This window comes from Taudactylus pleione, unplaced genomic scaffold (genome assembly GCF_031769625.1).
Source record: "Taudactylus pleione unplaced genomic scaffold, aTauple2 ptg000372l, whole genome shotgun sequence".
NCBI lineage: Eukaryota > Metazoa > Chordata > Amphibia > Anura > Myobatrachidae > Taudactylus > Taudactylus pleione.
In genome coordinates this window covers 16,715,382-16,736,416 of record NW_028284773.1, presented here as the reverse complement: position 1 = coordinate 16,736,416, position 21,035 = coordinate 16,715,382, and the positions used below count along the sequence as shown (strand labels likewise).

The 21,035-nt window shown below is 47.1% G+C and overlaps 1 protein-coding gene across 20 annotated transcripts in view; it reads right to left on the bottom strand.

Annotated features, from left to right (window-relative positions):
- The window catches only part of DLG1 (discs large MAGUK scaffold protein 1), a 385,534-nt gene that overhangs the window by 338,889 nt on the left and 25,610 nt on the right, over window positions 1-21,035 (bottom strand). For all 20 annotated transcript variants that reach the window (XM_088444821.1, XM_088444828.1, XM_088444822.1 and 17 more), the window contains exon 3: window positions 20,177-20,343. In XM_088444821.1, coding sequence (XP_088300947.1) covers window positions 20,177-20,343 — 167 coding nt within the window. The remainder of the gene's footprint in view (window positions 1-20,176; window positions 20,344-21,035) is intronic.

The following is a 21,035-nucleotide window of genomic DNA, read 5'->3' as shown; positions in this document are numbered from 1 at the left end:
GAAGCTAAAAACTGCAGCTTATATACCTTCTCTGACTAATAGGTTGAACTTTATTTGCTGGGAGTGGCTAGTATTATTGCTGACAGCCAACAAAGAGAAAAGACTGCCATGCATGAGTCAACCCTGACAAGCAACAAAACAACAAGATATGGTGAGAACTTACCTTTGTTATCTCTGTTTCTAGAGGTCCATAGGGTCCACAGGGTTGAACTTGGGGTATAGCTGGATCTGGATCCACGGGCACCATGCAGTTAAAGCTTTGCTGCTCCCAGGATGCACTGGGTCCATCCTCCTATATACCCCGCCCCAGCCACAAGCACCTCAGTTGGTAAGTAGCCAAGACCAGAGGAGACAAAAACAGAGCGAAGGAAGACTGGAACACACAAGAACCATACTCACGGAAAGGGAGACGGAAAGCCGGTGACCAGCCACATAGCCCATTTGAAGCTAGGTGCGCCAGGGCAGGCACCCTGTGGACCCTATGGACCTCGTAGAAACAGAGATAACAAAGGTAAGTTCTTACCATATCTCCTGTTTTCTACTTCAGGTTCCATAGGAGTTCCACAGGGTGGACCTTGGGGATGTCCCAAAGCAGTTCAACTAAGGGCGGGGATGCTCCTGTGCTGAAAGGAGAATCCTGTGCCCGAAGGCAGAAGCGAACGTGTCAATCTTCTAGAAATCGTAGAAAAAAGTCTGTATGGAAGACCAAGTGGCTGCCTTACACAGCTGAACAGCCGAGGCGCCACGGCCAGCAGCCCACGAGGGACCCACAGACGGAGTGGAATGAGCCTTAACAGGCTGCAACAGATAACCCCACCGGGGAATAAGCCTCACAAATAACTAAACGAAGCAAACGGGCCAAAGTTCGCTCGTTGGCAGGCCAACCCCGCTTGTGAAAACCAAAAAGAGGACAAACAAAGAATCAGATCTACGGAACTGGTGCGATCAATATAAACCTTGAGAACACGGACAACATCTAAAAGGAAGCCTCACCAGCCAAGAGATCAGGTGACTGAAATGTCGGCACCACAATTTCTTGATTAATGTGGAACTTGGAGACAACCTTAGGAAGAAAACTCGGACAGGTGCGAAGAACTGCCCTGTCCTGGTGAAAAATCAGAAAAGGCGAACGGCAAGAGAGTGCACCTAGCTCTGACACCCTTCTAGCTGAAGCAATTGCCAGGAGAAATACAAAACGCAGTGTTAAGTGTCATCCATTTGAGCTCCACCGACTCCAGTGGCTCAAACGGAGGACCCTGCAAGGCCCGAAGGACCACCGCCAAATCCCAAGCAGCCACTGGTGGAACAAAGGGAGGTTGAATCCGGAGGACACCTTGGAAAAAAGTACAGACATCAGGCAGAGTAGCGATTCTACGCTGGAACCATACAGAAAGTGCGGACACATGAACTTTCAATGAAGCGAGGCGTAAACCCAAGTCCAAACGAGACTGAAGAAACGCCAAAATCCTAGAAACCCGAAATGCTTGAGGATCGTAGTTCCTGGACTCACACCACTGAAAATAAGTCACACACTGTGGTAGATCCTGGCGAGAAGCTGGCTTATGTGCCTGTAGCATTGTGCCGATGACTGAGCTGGAAAAGCCCCGGGCTCTTAAGACTGATGTTTCAAGACAGACGACCCAGGTCCGGGTGTAGGCAGGGTCCCTGAGACAACAGGTCCTGACGTTGAGGCATATAAAACGGAACGTTGATGGATAGACCCCGAAGACCGGAGTACCAGGGACATCTGGGCCAAGCCAGTGCCACCAGCAGAAGCGTGCCGCCGTCTTGTTTGAATTTCCGAAGGACCCGAGGCAGCAAGGCTATCGGAGGGCAGAGATACGCTAGTTGAACTGTCCATTTCACTGACAGCGCGTCCACTAGGCTTGCGCCGACGTTTCTTGTCCTGGACCCGTACACTGGCAATTTGTAATTGTGACGGGAAGCCATGAGGTCCACCTCCAGCAGTCCCCACTTGTCCACGAGCAGTTGAAAGACCTCTGGATGAAGGGACCATTCCCCGGGATGCACGTGGTGACTGCTGAGGAAGTGCGCTTCCAAGTTCAGAAGTCCATGAATGAAGACTGCCAAGATGGTCGGAAGGTGGCACTCCGCCCTGGACAGGATGTGTGACACCTCCAATATCACTGCTCGACTGCGAGTCCCTCCTTGATCGTTGATGTACGCCACTGTGGTGGCGTTGTCAGACTGAACTTGTACTGCTCTTCCACCATGGACCCTAGAACTCTCATTGCCGAGTGCGCTGACACCTGGGAACTCTTTAGACAACTGTTCACTCGCAGTTGCAGAGAGGCAACCTTTTCCGGAGTCAGGAAGATCCGTTGCTGACGGGTGTCTAGAAGGGCTCCCAAATGAACCATCCTCTGTGATGGAATGAGAGAGGACTTCTTCCAGTTTACTAGCCACCCGTGCCATTGGAGACAAGCGATAGTCAGGTGCAGATGTTGTAAAAGGACCTCCGGAGAGCCGCCCAGTAATAGGAGGTCATCTAGATACACCTTGGCTGCGCAGATGTGCCGCCATGACAGCCATCACTTTTGTGTACACCCTCAGAGCCGTGGAAAGACCAAAAGGGTAGAGCCTGGAACTGGTAGTGAAGATGTTATATAGCAAACCTCAGATACTGCTGGTGTGAAGGGGCTATAGGAACATGGAGGTAGGCGTCCTGGATTTCCAGGGAGACCATATAATCAACAAGTTCCATGCCCACAATGATAGAACACAAAGTTTCCATCCTGAGCGTAGGCACCTTGAGGTTCTTGTTCAATGATTTCAGATTGAGAATGGGCCGATGAGATCCATTGGGTTTCGGAACCAGAAATAGAGAAGAGTAGTAACCCGTCCCACGTTGAGATGGCGGAACGGGAACAACTACCGCTGCTTTCAGCAAGGACTCTGTGGCTTCCTGGATCAACAATGCCTTGGTCTTCTCTAGGGAAAGGCTCATGCAGAAGAAGTGCTGAGGGGGTATGTACCGGAAGGACAGGGCATACCCCTGAGAGACCACTACTTGTACCCAAGCATCTGTGGTTGTATTGCACCTGCATTGGGCGAAGTGAAGAAGTCGTCCCTCCACTCTGGGATCCCCAGAGAGAGGCTCACCCCATCAGGCTGAAGGCTTATCTTTGGGTTTGGAAGCCGGACGTCTAGTGTTCCAGACTTGCTTTTTTGGTTTAGGGGCAGTCTTGTTTGACGACTGTCTCGGGAAAGATTGACCCTTGGACTTACCCTGAGTCTGAAAGGACCGAAAGGCTGATGTCCGAGCTTTAGAAGGTGCAGCAGCTGATGGTAAAAATGCTGACTTAGACTTTGGTAAGGTATCCACAATTTTGGCAAGGTCAGGACCGAACAAAATTTCCCCATTAAAGGGTAAGGCCTCTAAGCCTTGCTTGGAATCTGCATCCGTCCTCCAAGACCGAAGCCACAAAGACCTGCGAGCAGAGACCGCTGCCGCAGGCACCCTAGAAGTGAGGAGACTAGCATCTAAAGACGCTTCCCCAATATAGGAAGCGGCATCCCTCATTTGACCAATTAAAGCTCTCTGAAATTCCGGAGCTTCCTCAGGAACCGTATCCTCTAGTACATTGGCCCAACTCTCAATGGTTTTAGCCACACAAGAGATGGCCAGGGACAGATGGGCCACCGCCCCGAGAGAGAATAAATGGACTTTAAACAAGACTCCACTTTCCTGTCCGTGGGGTCCTTTGAGGACGAAATAGACGGCATTGGTAAGTTAGCACTATTGATTAGGCGAGTGACTTGAGAATCCACCACCGGTGGAGTTTCCCACTTCTTGCAATGACTAGCAGGAAACTAATAACTACTGCTTAAACGTTTCTGCGGCTGAAACCTCTTACTAGGTGACTGCCAGGCCTCCCCCATATGATCAGTCAGTTGGTCAGATAAAGGAAAAACAGCAGACGTCACCTTCGCCTGTTTAAAGTTGGGATATATGGACTTGGGGGCCGGAGCATTATCCTCAATATCCAAAATGGACCGCACCGCCCGCACTAACGCTGGGACATTAATGGTAGACTTTGTCTCCACTTCCGGAGAAGGGGAATCTGAATCAGAATCCTCTTTCAACTCACCCTCATCTGAGGACGCATCTGAGTCTGATAACTGTGCAAACTGGGATGACGGAACAGTGCGTTTTGACGCCTTGTGAGGCGTGTCACTACGCAACATGGATTGAAAAGCCGAAGAGGAGGCCGCCAAACTCTGTACAGAATTGGAGAACACATCGACCCAGAGGGGATTAGCTGGCAGGAGACCTTGAAAAGGGATGACTGATTGCTGCGTCATAGGAAAAGACTGCACATACATAGGGAACCCCGCATATGGATGAACTGTCTGAGGCCCAGGGGGAGACTACAACAATTGCGGTACACCCAGAGAAGAAGGGATGGCGGATTGTGGTAACCCCCTATGGGGGAGGGAGGTCGGAACCGCCAGACGGTCCGAGATGGAAACCAGCACTTGGGAAAACATCGCCCAAGGTGGATCTTGTCCCGAAGTTGAGGGATTAGAGGGACCCAGTAACTGACGGCACCTGGCACACACAAAATCCTGCGCTAAATCCTCCATACACCCCACTGCAGCGCAGCGTCTACAAGTGAGCAGAATGGGAGCCGCCGAGCGCTCAACTTCCTCATCAGACATGCTAAACAATATATATTACAATATATACCCAAAGAAATATAGCAAGACAATCCAGGAAGATGGCGCACACAAGTGTGCAGCACACAATTCCACAAATATGGCAACGTGTAGCACACAACGGTATGTGACAGACCTCACAAATAGGTGAATTTATATCCTGCAAAACCCCGTCCCATACACACCTGCCAGGTCTGGAGGAGAAGGAAAGGGATAGGTATAGACTGACAGTACAGTAGAAATACAGCAGATACAGTCAGCACTAGCAAAAAGTCACATACAATGCAGAAAGTAAAAACAGCCCGCACTTTGTCACTACAATCAACTTCCCAGATTCAGTGTCTGGGAGGGCTATAGCGCTGTGTACACTAACCTTTTGAAGGGGAGAGGTACACAGGGGGATCGACCACACAGCACCGGAGAGATCTGCGCTGACCACCCTTGCAAAGATGGCCGCCGGAGACCTCAGAACAGGAGTGGCCGCAGGAGGAAGCAGCTCAGCATCGCCAGTACACGAGAAAAGGCGCGCTGAGCTGAGGGGAGAAGCGGCTAAACATGGAAAGCTCTCTCCCCTGGCTAGTGATTAACCCCCGGGACACCGGTTCCCGCTTACCGGCAGTTGGTCCCTGGTGGTCAAGTGGTCTGGCGGGGTATGCCGGAAAGGGGGAGCCCGCCACCACTTACTAGCGCCTCTGGTCTATCCCCAGAGACCGGAGGCAAAGAATTGCATGCGAGAAGGCTGCATACCCGTGGGTCACCGCAAGCAGCGACCCGCGGCTTACCTTATCCCCGGCACGTCCGCCAGAAGTACAGGGAGAGCCCAGAGCCTGTGCTAGTGTAGGCTCTGGGGTCCCGCCGCGATCCTCAGATCAGCACTGGCATCGCGGCGCCAGCGAGATTGGAGGAGCAGCAGCTTAGACATCCAATGGACAGTCTGAAGCTGCCACTCAGAAAAAGTGTTAAAAAATAAAAATGTATTAAACTAAGTTCAAGCTTAGGGGCTGCCCAGCACCAACTAAAAACTGAGGTGCCTGTGGCTGGGGCGGGGTATATAGGAGGATGGACCCAGTGCATCCTGGGAGCAGCAAAGCTTTAACTGCATGGTGCCCGTGGATCCAGATCCAGCTATACCCCAAGGTCAACCCTGTGGACCCCCTATGGAACCTGAAGTAGAAAAGCAACTTTTCCAATTGTTAACTTCTGACATCCCTATCAAGGGTAATTTCAACACCCCTATTGAAAATCTACATTTTCCCTAGGCTTCCAAACTACCCAAACATTTTTTTGCCTTTCCTACTCATCAGGATGTCCACTTTTCACAAACATATCAAGTCGACCCTGCAGCACAGCCAACGTCGATAATGCTGAAAGATCAGTTCATCTGCACATGTGTACATGTCACCCACCGACTGCCCTTACACTTGCTGCAAGGACCGCCGACAATGACATCTCAACTGGGCGGCCACATTTAAATTTAAAGTTGGGTGCACATATACTGCCATTTACAACCTGTATTGCAATGCTCTAAACACTGTTAAGGTGCGTATCCACTAGGCGATTAAACAGGCCGATTGAACGATAAGGACATCGTTATTGTTCAATCGCTTGCTAATCGTCTGCAAATCGGCCATGTAAATGTCAAAAACGACCAGCGATGCGCGTGATCGCTGGACGTTTTTGACATTATCATCGCCCGTATATGCTGGTCAACCTGACGATCACGTCAGATTCAGCATGTACGGGCACGACTAACGTTCAGTGTAGGCACATCACAGACTGTGAAACGACAGCACGATTACAATGTCGTAATCGTGCTCTCATTTAACAGTTGGGAAGTGGATGTGTAGCATTAAACATACACTTCTGATCTGTCATCTTTGCTCAGAAGTCTAATCCCAAACTTTGTTTTAATTCATTTAAATCTCTTCAGCACTCACACACCTAACCAACCAAATACCATGGGCTCGATTCAATTCAACACGAATTTAATAGCGCCGGGAAGGAGCTCCTGGAGCTATTCAATTCTGCGCAGTTAGGTTAGGGAATGCCCATTCTCCTGCCCCTCGCACCTTAAACAGGGTGTTCAGTCACGAGAATGGGCATTCTCCAACTAAACTTCCTGGCACAATGCGGTTTCCACCACGCTAAGGGCAGAAAACAGCATTGTGTCTGTACTTTTGTCGGATTTCCGCACGCATCAGAGGAGGGATGCGAGAAGAAATCCTTAGTCGGGGTTAACAGCGCGCTTAATTGAATATCTCCAGGAGCTCCTTACCGGTGCTATTCAATTCGCGTTGCTTTGAAAAGAGCCCCATAAGTACTACTTTAGGAACACAATTGATATCCTACATGAAATAGTATTTTCTTATTCAGCCAAAAGCAGTGGGCCGTAAGGAGGGTGGTGCTGCCGCACAGGAAGGACTCCACCATGTTCACCAGCCACCAGAACCTGACCTGCAGTGTGTGGAGAGACCTGCAAGATGCTCGCAGTGCAGGAGTTGAGAACGATGGGGGACCCTGCCCTTCATCCACTCCCTGGACGAGACTTTATGGCTGATATAGCACTGCAGAAACCTGTTTAATTCTGTCAATTCCTCTGGCACTTTATCTTCATTTGATCCCACAAATTAAGCTGTATCAATTATTTTATCTTCCAACTCTACCACCTATCCTCTTCATCCTATAGCCTCATAATCTTGTCAATCCTGAACTCCTGTGCAAATCCCTCTAATTTATCTAAATAAAATGTACTCTCTAGCTACTGGTATCTTTCCATCATTATTTAAGAATGCACAGATTACTCTTTTGACTAAATTCTCTCTCAAATTACCGTCCCATCTCTTAGCTCCCTTGTCCCTCCAAGTTTCTCATGAAAATCTCACACAACCTACTTGATCCTCTTCAATAAGGCTTTCATTCCCAACACTCCAAGTCTACACTGACTAAGGTGATCAATGATTTGATTACTGAGAACTTAAAAAAGGACATTATTCACTTGTAATTCTCATTGATCTCTCTGCTGCATTTGGCACTGTGGACCACTCCTCAGTGTTCACTACCCTGGATCCACCTCCTCAGCGCTATATTTCAAGTTGGAGTACCACAGGGCTCTATTCACACACATCTTAAGATACCCAAAAAGCTCATTTGGATTTCAGTAACATCACTATGCGGACGACACTCAAGTTAACTTATCCTCTCTTTATCTCTCTGTAATAGTCCGTCCAAGTCACTGACCATCCTTCTACCATTTGTATCCTGGTTGCAAACAGAGCTGATATTTCAACCTATTAAACAGAAGTTGCCTCTGACATCTCTCACCATGTTGACAACACAACATCCAATCCTACCCATCAAGTCAGTTTACTAGATATCATCCTTGGCTCAGAACTGACCTTTGCTCTCCGTATTCAAGCAGTTTCCAAATCCTGTTAGATAGAGTGATCGAACGGAGACCAAAATGAGGTGGGTCCAGGATACCATTATTATTGAAAAGATTTGGGGTCCTACTTCACGGTTTGTGTCCAATCATAATTTATGCTTTTGAGCACCCCTTAGACCTCACCACATGCCTGTAAAATGCCCATCTGATTCCCCCACATGTTCCTTAAAACCATGTTTAACCCTTCCCTAACACTACATGCAGGAATTGTGCATAGATAAGTAATTGCATTTTTTTTTGGGGGGGGGGGTTCAAAGTGAACAGAAAGATGCCAAGTGGACCTAGTCTCTCACCAGTTTGAGTGGCTCAGCAGCACTCCCAAAAGTAACTGAGTCAGTGAGCAGTTAAAGAGAATCCAGAAGGAACAGGCACCAGGGAAAGCAGGAAGGCAGAGCTGTAATGTTATTCAGTTCTCACTGTCCGTTAGATGAACAGCACAGGAGTGTTGGTGGTACACTTCCACAGAAGAATGCCAGGGAGTAAAAGGTAGGCTGCTCCTGGATGCTAGGGCAGTTTGTCCGAGGAGGGTTTGGAGCTGTGTGTGGAGACCCAACTGCCAAGGGACAGGGCTGCAGGATTCAATCATGTGCTAAAGAAGCACAGAGATTCAGTAGGACACGCTTCAGATGAGATTCCTGCTGCAGAAAAGCCTTGATCTAAGGATGAGCTAGCCCAGTAAGGCAGAAAGCACGAGATCTGTGCAACGTCGCAGAAGGAGCAGGCAAGGGGGCCTAAGCAAGCAATTGGATGGGTCGACACTGCAAGGCTGCCATTGGCAATGACGCATACAGCCAGATCTTCAAAACAGTCACTCGCCCTATTTAGCCTGTAAAAGACATGCTATATAGAGAGTATGTGCGATCACTGCATACATTTAAGAAATACTTTTCAAATACATACATCTCACAAGATATTTAAAAATCGTTAAAATATGCACTCATTTAGCTCCCGCTTTGCCTATTACAGTAGTTTTTGTACAGGTCTGTCCTTCTGCAAACTTTCACCTGTACAATATATTTTTAATGCAGCAACAAGACGCATATTCCTATCACCATTTATATAGCACATACATATTCAGCAGCACATCAGAGAATATTTTGTCATTGAAATCAGTCCCTGCCCCAGTTGAGCTTATAATCTATATTCCCTACGACATGTTTATGCATACACATTAGGATTAATTTTTGGCGTGAGCTAATTAACCATTACAGTTTTGGATTGTGGGAGGAAACCCACACAAGCACGGGGAGAATATACAAACTACATACAGTAAGGGAGGTGATCAAACTCAAGACCTCAGTGCTGATAGACAGTAATGGTAACCATTACACCAAACATCTACAAATCTCTTTGCTTGTCTCAAAATATCTCCCAACTTGACCCATTCATTCTGCGCATCTCATCCACAATCATCACCTGCTCCATTCCATGTTAGAGGACTTTTTCTGGGCTGCACCCACTCTGTGGAATGCCCTCCCTGACACACAAAAAAAAAAAAAAAAAAAAGAAACTTTCCTCTAGCCTCCAAACCTTCAAGTGTTCCCAAGCAAGCTTATCAAATTCCAGTAACAAACAAAAAAAAGAAAAACATCCCTATGCAATTCTACTTAAATTACCTACCTCCTATACAGTTCCAACAAAATGTACATGTGTTCTTTCCATATTTAAACAACCCTTTGACCCTAGGCCAAATTGCTGTGTGACTGAATCAAACCAACCAACTAATAACTTTCTACTTACTGCAATCAGGCTGCATCAGAATGCAATATGTAGCACTTAACCTCATCAGTGTTCTCCCCAGAAATTTTTTCCAGCCGGGTGGCATCTAAAGTAGCCGGGTGGGGACCTTCGCAATTATGCGCGCGCCGGGAAAAGGGGTATCTCCCTTACCAATCCAGCCCGACATGTCTCAGGCTGCTCCCCCACTGGCTCTCAGTCAAAAGTGCCCTTTATGCATTGCATCTTGTAGTTTAGCTTTGCCCTTATGCAGTGCCCTCTGGCTGAAGTAGTGCCCCTATGCAGTGCCCCCAGGCTGGCACCTTTATGCAGTGCCCCCAAGCTGGCCCCTTTATGCAGTGCCCCCAAGCTGGCCCCTTTATGCAGTGCCCCCAGGTTTAAATTGTCCCTTATTCAGTGCCCTCAGGATGGTCCTGGCCCCAGCCCCAACACTTACCTTTACTTGCTGGCCGCTCGCCGCTGCCTCGCGCTGACTGGATCTAACTAGATCCGGCAGGCGCGTAGTGCATCACTGGGAACGCTGGCCTCTGAAGCGATCGTAGGCTTCTTTAGCCTCCGGTCACTTCAGAGGCCAGCGTTCCACAGGGGGTCAGCGGGGGAAAGTGCCGGGCGGCAGGCTGCTTCTGCCAGGCGATGACACTGCTCATGCACCAAATTCCTATTTCCCTATAGATGGTAAGCTTTTACCTGTTTCTTGATACCTAGCAGTGTTCGCAAATACGCACTATAGCGCGTATTTTACCCGAAATCGGGCACTAGGGACTCAATTTCATAAAGTTGCCGGGTCCCCGGGCATGCGCTGTGCTGTGGCCAATCACTGACAGCTGGCTGCAGCACAGCGCGGCCCCCTGAGAAAGACACAACGCTGTGTGTTAGAGCAGCCAACGAGAGTCCGATAGACTCATTGGCTGTTGCTCTGGAAAGCCGTGCTGGTATCAAGTGTCTGATCCCAGCATCGGTACAGCATTCGTGCCCAGCGCTGGGACAGAGTGTTTGTTCCCAGCGCCGGGTAAGCCACCGCGGCGAGTACCGGGTGAAGGGACCGCCTGGTCCCTTCCACCAGTGTCTGTGGTAAAGTGGCGGCGGGAGAAGCTTAGCTCTGGGCGCAAGCTAAGCGGCGCTCGCTGCCCGGAAGCCAAGTAGCGGCGGTGGTTGTTTGGCACTGGCCACGAGCCGTTCGGCTTGCGGTCCAGCAGCCAACAGGAGGCAGACGCGACGAGCCAATCGCGGCTTGCTGCATCATAGCCCCGCCCACTCGCGGCGTCTTGAATAAGATGCCGCTGAGCAGGAAACTTCAGTCCGGCGGCAGAGGGGAGGAGTGAAGCCCTCCCGAAGACAATAAAAGAACGGCGCGGCAACAGATCCGGCGGCCGCGCGAAAGGCCAGAAGACGGCGTGATCAAGGAGGGAGAAAGGAAGAGGCAGCGGCGCTGGCCAGCGGCAGAAGAATGAAGCTGGGGACCGAAGAGGACTGTGGGGGTGGAAAGAAAAAGAGCTAACGAAGCTCTCCCCCGCAGCCTCTTCCACTCTTCCACCGTACCGGTAGGCTGCCTTGGGCCACCATTATTTACCCCTCCCTAGACCACCAGGGTTGTCGGGCACTAGGCTCGTGGGATAAATGCAGGCAATAGGCCTGTGGGTATATAGGTGGGCACAAGGCCCGGGCTACACAGGGGACATTAGGCCCAGTTGAAGGTGTGAGTGACCTGGACATTAGGCCCAGGTCACTAATAGGTTGGCCAATACTGGGGGCAATGCATAGAGAGTAAACAACTGGGGGAACTGCATAGGGGGATTACTACTTGGGGCAATCCATAGGGGGGACTACTAGGGGTAATATATGGGGGATTACTACTGGGGGCAATGCATAGGGGGATTACTACTAGGGGTAAAGCATAGGGGGTCTACTACTAGGGGTAAAGCATAGGGGGTCAACTGCGGGGGGCAATGCATAGGGGGACTACTGCTGGGGGCAAAGAGCATTAATGTGCGGCATAATGTGTAAAGGGCATTAATGTGCGGCATAACGTGTAAAGGCCGGGGCATGGATGTGTGGCATCATTTGTAAGTGCTATTACTGCATGGCATAATGTGTAAAGACCAGGCATTAATGTGCGGCATAATGTTTAAAACCCGGGCATGGCTGTGTGGCATCATTTGTAAGGGGTTAGGGGAGGTCTGAGAGGCATATGGGGAGCTCTAAAGCATAAATTATGAAGGGACCCAAAAATGGTCAGGTAGGACCCAATTTTTTTTTAAAGTGGAGGGTCCCTGGGACCCACATATTTTGTCACTCACCGAGATCACCGCCTAGTCTTGCTTTAGTACCATGTTCCCAATTGTAAAGTGCAGTAACAGTAATTTGGCCTAAAAATAATTAGAAAGTTGGCCCATATGTGGGTGGATAAATTATCTGAGAAGCATTATGTGATTAGTCTGCCCACACCAGTGTGATTTGAAGAAGACTGCACACACAGATCAATAGCAATCATCCTTTAATAACAATCATAATGATTATGACCAATTCAGACGTCATCTTTTTTGGGGGGACAAGACTACAGCAACAATTGGCACCCATAGGCAACTTAGCTGACTGGATCACCGTAAGCCTGATGTCTCCATTATCAAAGGAGAGTTTAACTACCAATGTAATTGCATGCAATTATCTAGAGCAAACAAGGAAAGCGCATAGTAAACTCGACAACTTGCCAGCTCATCGGCAGTCAGGATTTTACAGAGTCGCACTAATGTGAACAAGCAGGAATGGACCCAGTGTTCCCAAAGTCACAGACCAATATAGATGTAATATGTATAACAAAAACACATGCTGTTGGACATCAGCATGGGACTGCCCCTCCACTGCTCCACCCCTGGCCCCCATCATTCTTTATTCTCAAGTTATGAGATGTGGGAGTGAAGGGTTGTCACTCACACACTGCCTTGAGTGTCTAGTAAGGAGCACAGGACACAAATACTTAGAAAGTATTAGTCATTGAAACTTGTAACAAAGGGAATATATATAGATTTATATTAGAACATCCATCACATGCTAAAACATTTTCTCGCATCTACTCAGCTATTGTGGAAACAGGCCTTAATAACCATACACTTTCATGAGTTAAAAGAAATTAATTCTTGAAGGTTAACTCTTAATTTCCATGTTTCAAGGCAAAATTAGTGTCATCTACCAGAAAGGGTAATTTGCATGAACTCTCTTGCATGTGTAAGCAATACATAAATAAAAGTGACTAGTTCTTCCCACCCTATAGAATCTCCTGGATATTAATTTCTTCTACAATGACAGGTCCTTTTTAAACACACACACACACACACACACACACGATGTAAATCCAAAATTTAGGAAGAGATTAAATCTAGCAAGGAAATGGGAGCCTAAGCAGTGTTCGCAAATACGTTTTTTACCTGGTTTCTCACACTGGAAACTCACTTTTATAAAAGAGCCGGGTCCCAGAGGACACGCTGTGCCGCTGTCAATCCCAGTCAGGCTGTCATGGATTGGCCACGGCACAGCGCGTATCCGGAGACAAGACCCTGTCACCTTGCACATGTAGCTAGTGAAGACCTGTCCCGGCAGCAGCCCCTCCAGCGTGAAGACTGGTCCTGGCGGCGGCCCCTCCAGCGTGAAGACTGCCCCTAGTCCTGGAAGCCCACCTGGATGGAATATTGCGCCCCGCCCCGGCGTGAACACTCCGGCCCCCCGATTTGAAGGTACTTGTGAAGAGGGGTAGCGCGGCGGGTGGGGGGGTGGTGTAGTAGCGGGCGGGTGTTGGTGCGGCAGTGGGCGGTACCACCTGCACTTTGTAGCTGCCAGGGGGAATTACTGCCAGACTTACTGCAATGCGATGCTCATGCTCCTAGCAGGTCCCTGGAACAGTAGGAGCAGCGGTGCTGTCACGCCGCCGCATGCCGCTTAGCACCATGGTCTTGCTCGGTGGCGTAACTACTTCAGGTCCTACTGTTCCAGGGACCTGCTAGGAGCATGAGCATATATAGGGGAGCCTTGGGGGCTGGGAGCACTTCTCCTGTCCCTGCCTAGTTGGATTCACCACTCCTGCCTCCTCCTCTGAAAACACAGAGCGACGAAGGTAGCTGTTAGCCTGTTATTGAAGCAGGGAGTAGTGGAGTATGGGGGGGGCAATAATTGGTGCAAGGTGTAAAGGGTGGGAGGGTTGTTAGTAGTGCTGGGAGTAGTGGATAGGGGGGTTGTTATTGATGCAGGGAATAGTGGGGGGGAGGTTGTTATTGATGCAGGGAATAGTGGGGGGGAGGATGTTATTGATGCAGGGAATAGTGGGGGGGAGGATGTTATTGATGCAGGGAAAAGTGGGGGGGATGTTACTGATGCAGGGAATAGTGGGGGGAGGATGTTATTGATGCAGGGAATAGTGGGGGGAGGATGTTATTGATGCAGGGAATAGTGGGGGGAGGATGTTATTGATGCAGGGAATAGTGGGGGGAGGATGTTATTGATGCAGGGAATAGTGGGGGGAGGATGTTATTGATGCAGGGAATAGTGGGGGGAGGATGTTATTGATGCAGGGAATAGTGGGGGGAGGATGTTATTGATGCAGGGAATAGTGGGGGGAGGATGTTATTGATGCAGGGAATAGGGGGGGAGGATGTTATTGATGCAGGGAATAGTGGGGGGAGGATGTCATTGATGCAGGGAATAGTGGGGGGGGATGTTGGTGATGCTGGAAGTAGTGGGGGGGATGTTGGTGATGCTGGAAGTAGTGTGGAGGGGGTTGTTAGTGATGCTGGGAGTAGTGGAGAAGGGGGGGGGGGTGTTAGTGGTTAGTGGTGCTGGCAGTAGAGTGGGGAAGTCCCATGGGTTTTCCCCATTGGTGTACAGCCTCTGCTTCCTATAGATGGGCTCTTTGTATATAATGTGCCTGCATGATAAGCCTGCTGATGGTAAAATAACTATTAGTAATGGCGTTAGCTGAGGGGGCCAGTGTCGGGAATGCATAGCATTCCGGATATTGGTAAATCTGGCAGCCTCGCATCCCCCATAGAAACCCATGGGGGAGGCGGCTGCCAGTGGGAATGGAGGGATCGCAGTTGGTATCGGAGATACCTGTTGCAGTCCCTCCTTCATACATCCGGGGGAAACTTAATATTTGAGGTAAACCTCCGAAAACATGTGTTTATGGGGATTTTACCTCAAATATTCAATGAAAAATGGGCCTCTAAAACTTTAGTTGGCTAACACTGGCAGCTTTAATGTTAATTACCAGCACCTGAGTCTATTATGGAAAAATGTCTCACTGTGCAATAAAGATTAACAAAATGTTTACTATACTATAATAAAGCTAACTAATGCTTTACAAAACTGTTTAGCAATTATTATTTTTTTCTGTTTAAGTTGTTAGATTTTCATAAGACTTTCATTCCGATGGGACCCAGAAAAGGTCAGGTAGGACCCCAATTTAGTAAAGTGAGGGGTCCCAGGGACCCACAATTTTTTTGGCTCACTGCGATCACTGCCTAAGGCCTCCAACAGTTTTAAAATATCCTTGAATATTAAAATATCTAAGCACTGCAGTTATTCAGATGTTAGATACCATCTAGATCAGCGGTGGCCAACCTGTGGCTCTTGAGCCACATGCAGCTCTTCTGTTGTTCTGATGCGGCTCCCTTGCCGGTTTCCCTGACTGCCTCCTCTGATTAGCGCACAGCTGTTCAGAGTAGGCTCGTCCTTTGTTGCATTGACACATGTATGGGGGATGTGGTGATGTCACGCCGCAAACAGGAGGCGGAGCTGAACTTGTAACTGAACCTGCAGCCATGACGAGGACGCAGTCACTCCAAGTGACACACAGTCAGTCGCGACAGGGTAAGAGCTGTGGGGGATTATTTGTTTTTTCATTTTAATATGTGCCATGTAGGGGGGGCTGGAGTGGCACACGAGGGGCTGCTGGAGTGACACATGGAGGTGCTGCAGCAAAGTAGTTTTAAGAGAGGAGGGGGCCATGTGCAGTCTCCGTTTGGGCCCCCCCCCCTCCCTCCCTCTCAGCGCAGTAGATTACGGCCACCGCCATATTCCCTGTGATTTTTTGCATGCTCTACAGCGCTGCAGAGCAGGACACCGGAATCTGCATAGAAAGGTAAGTATAACTAACTATGGATGCAGGTTATAAATACGCCCCTGGGCTGAAGTGACACCAGGGGAGGGGGGGGGGGGGCTTGGTTTGTATTATGTGAATCTGTTTTTTTTTCCCCACTGTATTTTTTGAGGATGTGGCTTTTTCAGTGTATTTTATGTGGATCCAGTGTTTTTCAATGTCTTTTATATTGTTCTGGCTTTTTCTTTCCCTTTGATAGTTACCTCCATGGTGATTGTATGCATGCGCTTTTACATGCTCCTATAAACATCATACCAGGGGCGTGGCCTAGCTGGCCACTTCCTTTTTGCACATCCTTAGACATGTGCATGATCTCGGATCTTTGGGCTCTTTGCCTCTGACTGGTTGGCCACCCCTGATCTAGTTGGACCGATGAGATGAGCATTGTAGAGCCATTACTGGTCATATTTATTCTCGTCTAGTAAAAGGTCTTCTGGGTCAAATGGACTACTCAAAATTTTCCTCAAACATAATATAGTTAAAGAGGGTAATTATGATACGCTGATAAACAGTACTTTTAAGCACATTGACACCAATATGCAGCCCAAGATCACACACAGGTTTCACTTTTATATAAACAGATTAGTTATACAGGTAATAAATAAAATAAAGCAATGTAATTGTTGCCTCAGACAAAACAATTCTTCAACAGAATAGTGTAGGAAATATCCTTCAAAAACAAAAAGCAAGCAAAATTCAGGAACAGAATGTAAATTCTGGATTATTTATTTTTAAGCAAATTGCACCTGCACCTTCATGCATGGAAACAGACATGGAGGGTGGAGAGGACCATTCTTTTACACAGGCTGCACATTCACATTTTCACCAGATGAGACACACATTACCAACCTTTGAATTACATGCCCTCCATATTTTAGACCTATTCCATCTCTGTGTTACGGTGATCTATTCTCCCCTTTTCATACCAACAATTTCTTGAATATTTTTTGGCCTGGCTCCCTAATTTCCACTCTTCTGACTTCCCCACCATTATTTTGGATGATTTCAACATCCCCATTGGTTATCCATATTGTGCCTCCATACTACTCTGTTTAACTTTCTCTACTGGCATCTACCAATGGACCAATTCACTACTTATCAGGGTGAACACTTTCGTGATCTGGTTTTCTTTACACTACAATAAGTTTCTGATTTCACAACTCCTTTCCCCCCCTCACAGATCATCATCAGAAAAGCCCTCATCCATCAAACTCTATAAAGCCTCCCCATGCCTGCAGAATTCACAGTTTTATTAATTTACAACAACGTCTCTCCTCAATTTCTACATACTTTCCACGACTGGAAAAGCCACTAAACTAACACTGTGGCCTTAAAAATAAGATTTTCTATTTCTGACTTCCTCACATATGCTGCTATACTTCACATAAGCTCAGGACACTGCTAAACAAATGCACTTCTAATCTCATCTCGCTAAGGCATCTAACCCCAGATGCCCTTTTAATACATTTAACACCTTCTTTCCTCACACAGCTATTAAACCATCTTCAGTCAGGCTTTTATTACAAACTCTCCACTGAGACTGCAGGAAGATGGTCAATAATAAATCTAAAGCCCATTATTTACTTCTTATTCTCCTACATCTTTCTGCTGCATTTGACACTGTTGGCCACTCTCTTCTAATACACATACTATATTCTATAGGTCTTCAGGACACTGTTTTATCCTACTTCCCAAATGCTCTTTCAGTGTTCATATCTCTGGATTCACCACCTGGATCACTTCTCCAGGAAATCTAAAGGTGGGTACAAACTGATATATTGGCCGTTCCATTAAACGGGCGATAGAGCTACAGTTCATTGGTGGGTGTGTACAGCGGATATGTCAGTGAACAACGTCCACAGGCCTGTCTGATCTGCTGTGCAGCACAGCAGATGTCCAATATATCTGAAAGATAGATCGGTTATTTGCTGGTGTGTACCGGCAACCCGCCGATCGTCCTTACCCATGCTGCCGGTGATTGACAGCTCGACTGGCAATTTAAATGCCCGCCCAGTTGAGCTGTCAAGCCCGGTACATCGGGCAGACGATTGGTAAGTGTGTATACACTTACAAAATGTCAGATAGGTCGACCTAGTGTGCACCCAGCTTTAAAGGTTTCATTGGATTTCAGTATAATCTCTATGCTAACAATAGCCAAATATATATTTCCTATCGAGGTCTCTGACTATAGGGTGGCATTAAGTTAGCCACGATAATTTACCATGGGCTAATTGATCTTCTGGGGGTATCAGGTTAGCCCTGCAGTCAGCATGCAGGATTGTTGAATGAGCGTAGCCGCCATAGTCACAACTATCTTTTGCTCCCCACATCAATTCTGTATCAAAATCCTGTTCATCTCAAAATATTTCCACAAAATGCATATCTCAAACAAGACACAAACTATAATTCATGCACTCATTATCTCTTGCATTGACTATTGGAATTCCCTTCTTGCAGGACTTCCCCTAGCCAGTCTTTCATCCCTGCAATCTATTTTGAATGGAGCAATTAGAATGATTTTCCTCACAAAATGTACTTTTACCAGTGTTCCACTCTTTGGGGGCAATTCAATTGTTTTAGATGCCCCATGAAGGGCGCCTATACAAACAGGCGCCCGATGGAGCAATTCAATGGTTGCTCCATTCGGACGCCTAAAGCCGCAGGTTTGTGGGGGGAGGGACACATGTCTACTAACGGGCGCCAGAACAGAGAAACAATTGAATTGCTTCATTAGAAGCCTATTCATATAGATAGCCAGCAGGGGGTGTCTACATCAATTGAATCATAGCCTTTGTAACAGTATTGTTCACATGTATTTTTTAGAACCCAATAAAATAGTTTGTCAAAATATCTCCTAACTGACCACTCTGTTCCAGATCTGCATAACCTCCCTATGTTATTCTATGACATTAACCCCTCATGACAGTTTCACATAAAACGTGTTCGCTTTCTATGATACAACTTTACGTTCTGACAACCACTGCTGAATGACGATCACTTAGCCCCACAAAGCACTATTTTCTCGCATTCTGGAAAAACGAATGTGCACTATATGGCATTTAACGTCAACAGCATACTCCTACTTTAACATCATAAACTCATTTTTATTTGGGAAATTACAAAAAAAATATTCTTAACTGTCTAAACACTGGCCCTTTGATCAACTTGTTAAATTATTTAACATGTTCCACATAAAAACCATAAGACGACACTAATGTCTGGAGTTTTTGCAAAAATAACCAAAACTGAGAAATTATTATTCATTTCTGGTTTTGAAAATGTCCGAATTAACAATTAAAAATATAAATAATTTGCCTAGTGCCATCATGGCTTCTTCTAATCAAGGCTATAAAAAGGCCTAGTTGGGTGTGGCTCACAAGCCAGCCCTTGTCTAGATGTTACCCTCTTTACCTGAGAAGTGAGCGCATTTATTTACAATTTAATGTTGTTTTGGACATATGCTCTAGTGAACACCTGTAGAGAGCTGAGGTCAATTGAGGACAGGCTGCAAGCTTAAATATGAACAAAAACCCCATGCTTTTATTTGCTAGATACACATAGATTTGCAGTATATTATTGTTAGCTCCAATCGCAAAAGTCTTTCTGCTTTGTTAAGGTGCCTATCCATTAGCAGATAAAATGAACGATTGAACGATATATCGTTCATTATATCTGCTAATGGATAGGCCGTGAACGATGACAGATGCGCCCTCCCGCGGCCGATAAATCACATCTATTTCTCCAACATGTTGGTCAATTATCGCATATAGCTGTACAATATTAGCAATATCGTTCAGTGTACAGTATATGCGGTAAACGACGAAAGCTATTTTTTAGGAAGCCACTCCCAAGACGCTCCAAATTCCTTCTTTATTGAATATTCAAACAATCATTTAAAAAAAAAAAAAAAAAAAAAAAACACTCCCTGAATGATGTCATGCGATATCGTTCATAGTTTGCAAAATCGGTCATGTATATGACCGGTATAGTTCAGCGCAGCCACCGGAATTTGAGGGCTATCTTTTGTCTTTCATCGCTCAGAAATACATCTGCTAATGGACAGGCCCCTTAACAGATAAGACACCAGTACTGTATGTACGGCACTGCGGACCACTTGTGGCACCCTATAAATAAAATGTAATAATAATTATTAGGAACATTAAGCCAAATACCTCTACACTCTGCTTTAGACTGCTCGGCAGGGATTCAGAAGTTACAGTTGTGCTAGGAAGGCTGGAAAACTCCCATGTATTCACAGGTAGGACTGGTTCAGTTGGCTTAGAGTTATCAATACATTTAGGATTGTCCAGTAAGGTCACTTCATAAAATTCTTGTATATCTGAAAAATGCACAAAGCAGGTATAAGAATCAGTGTCAAAGTCAACATTAGTGAAAACATGAATACAAATTTTTCACATTGCTACAGGTATATGAATTATGTTGAAAAATACATTAAAAATGTAACTGATACAATTTCCTGCTCAGACCCGGGAATTTCTCCTGTGCAAATTTCCGTTTATTTGGTCGAGACCCCCCTTTCACACTACAGTGTCTACCCGGGAAATTCCCAGGTAGACCCCTTTCAGACAAGAGCAGGGTTTTTCTGCTTACCTGCCTCTTCTCTGCCGTCTGCTCCTCCTAGCCCATCCCCTCTCTGGCTGATGATGATGATGAGGTCATCTTTCAACAGCCGGAAGCCGGCCAATCATAATTTATTATAATTTTTTTTAAATGTGTTTTAATTCCCTGGTGGTCCAGCGGGAGAGCGGGCAGCCCGCTGTGGCACAGCCTATAGGACGCTCTGCGCTGTCAACTACATGTAAAAGCTGCTTGGTGCTGCCCGGGAATAGTAAATTCCCGGGGAGCACCAATCAGACAGAAGCAGGGTAATTTCCCGGGACTTAAGTCCCAGGAAAAACCCTAGTCGATTGCAGGGGCGGCTACCCGGGAACTTGTTCCTGGGTAGGTAGCTTTCAGACAGACAAGGCTACCCGGGAATTTGGCTGAGGCAGGCCAAATTCCCGGGAATCT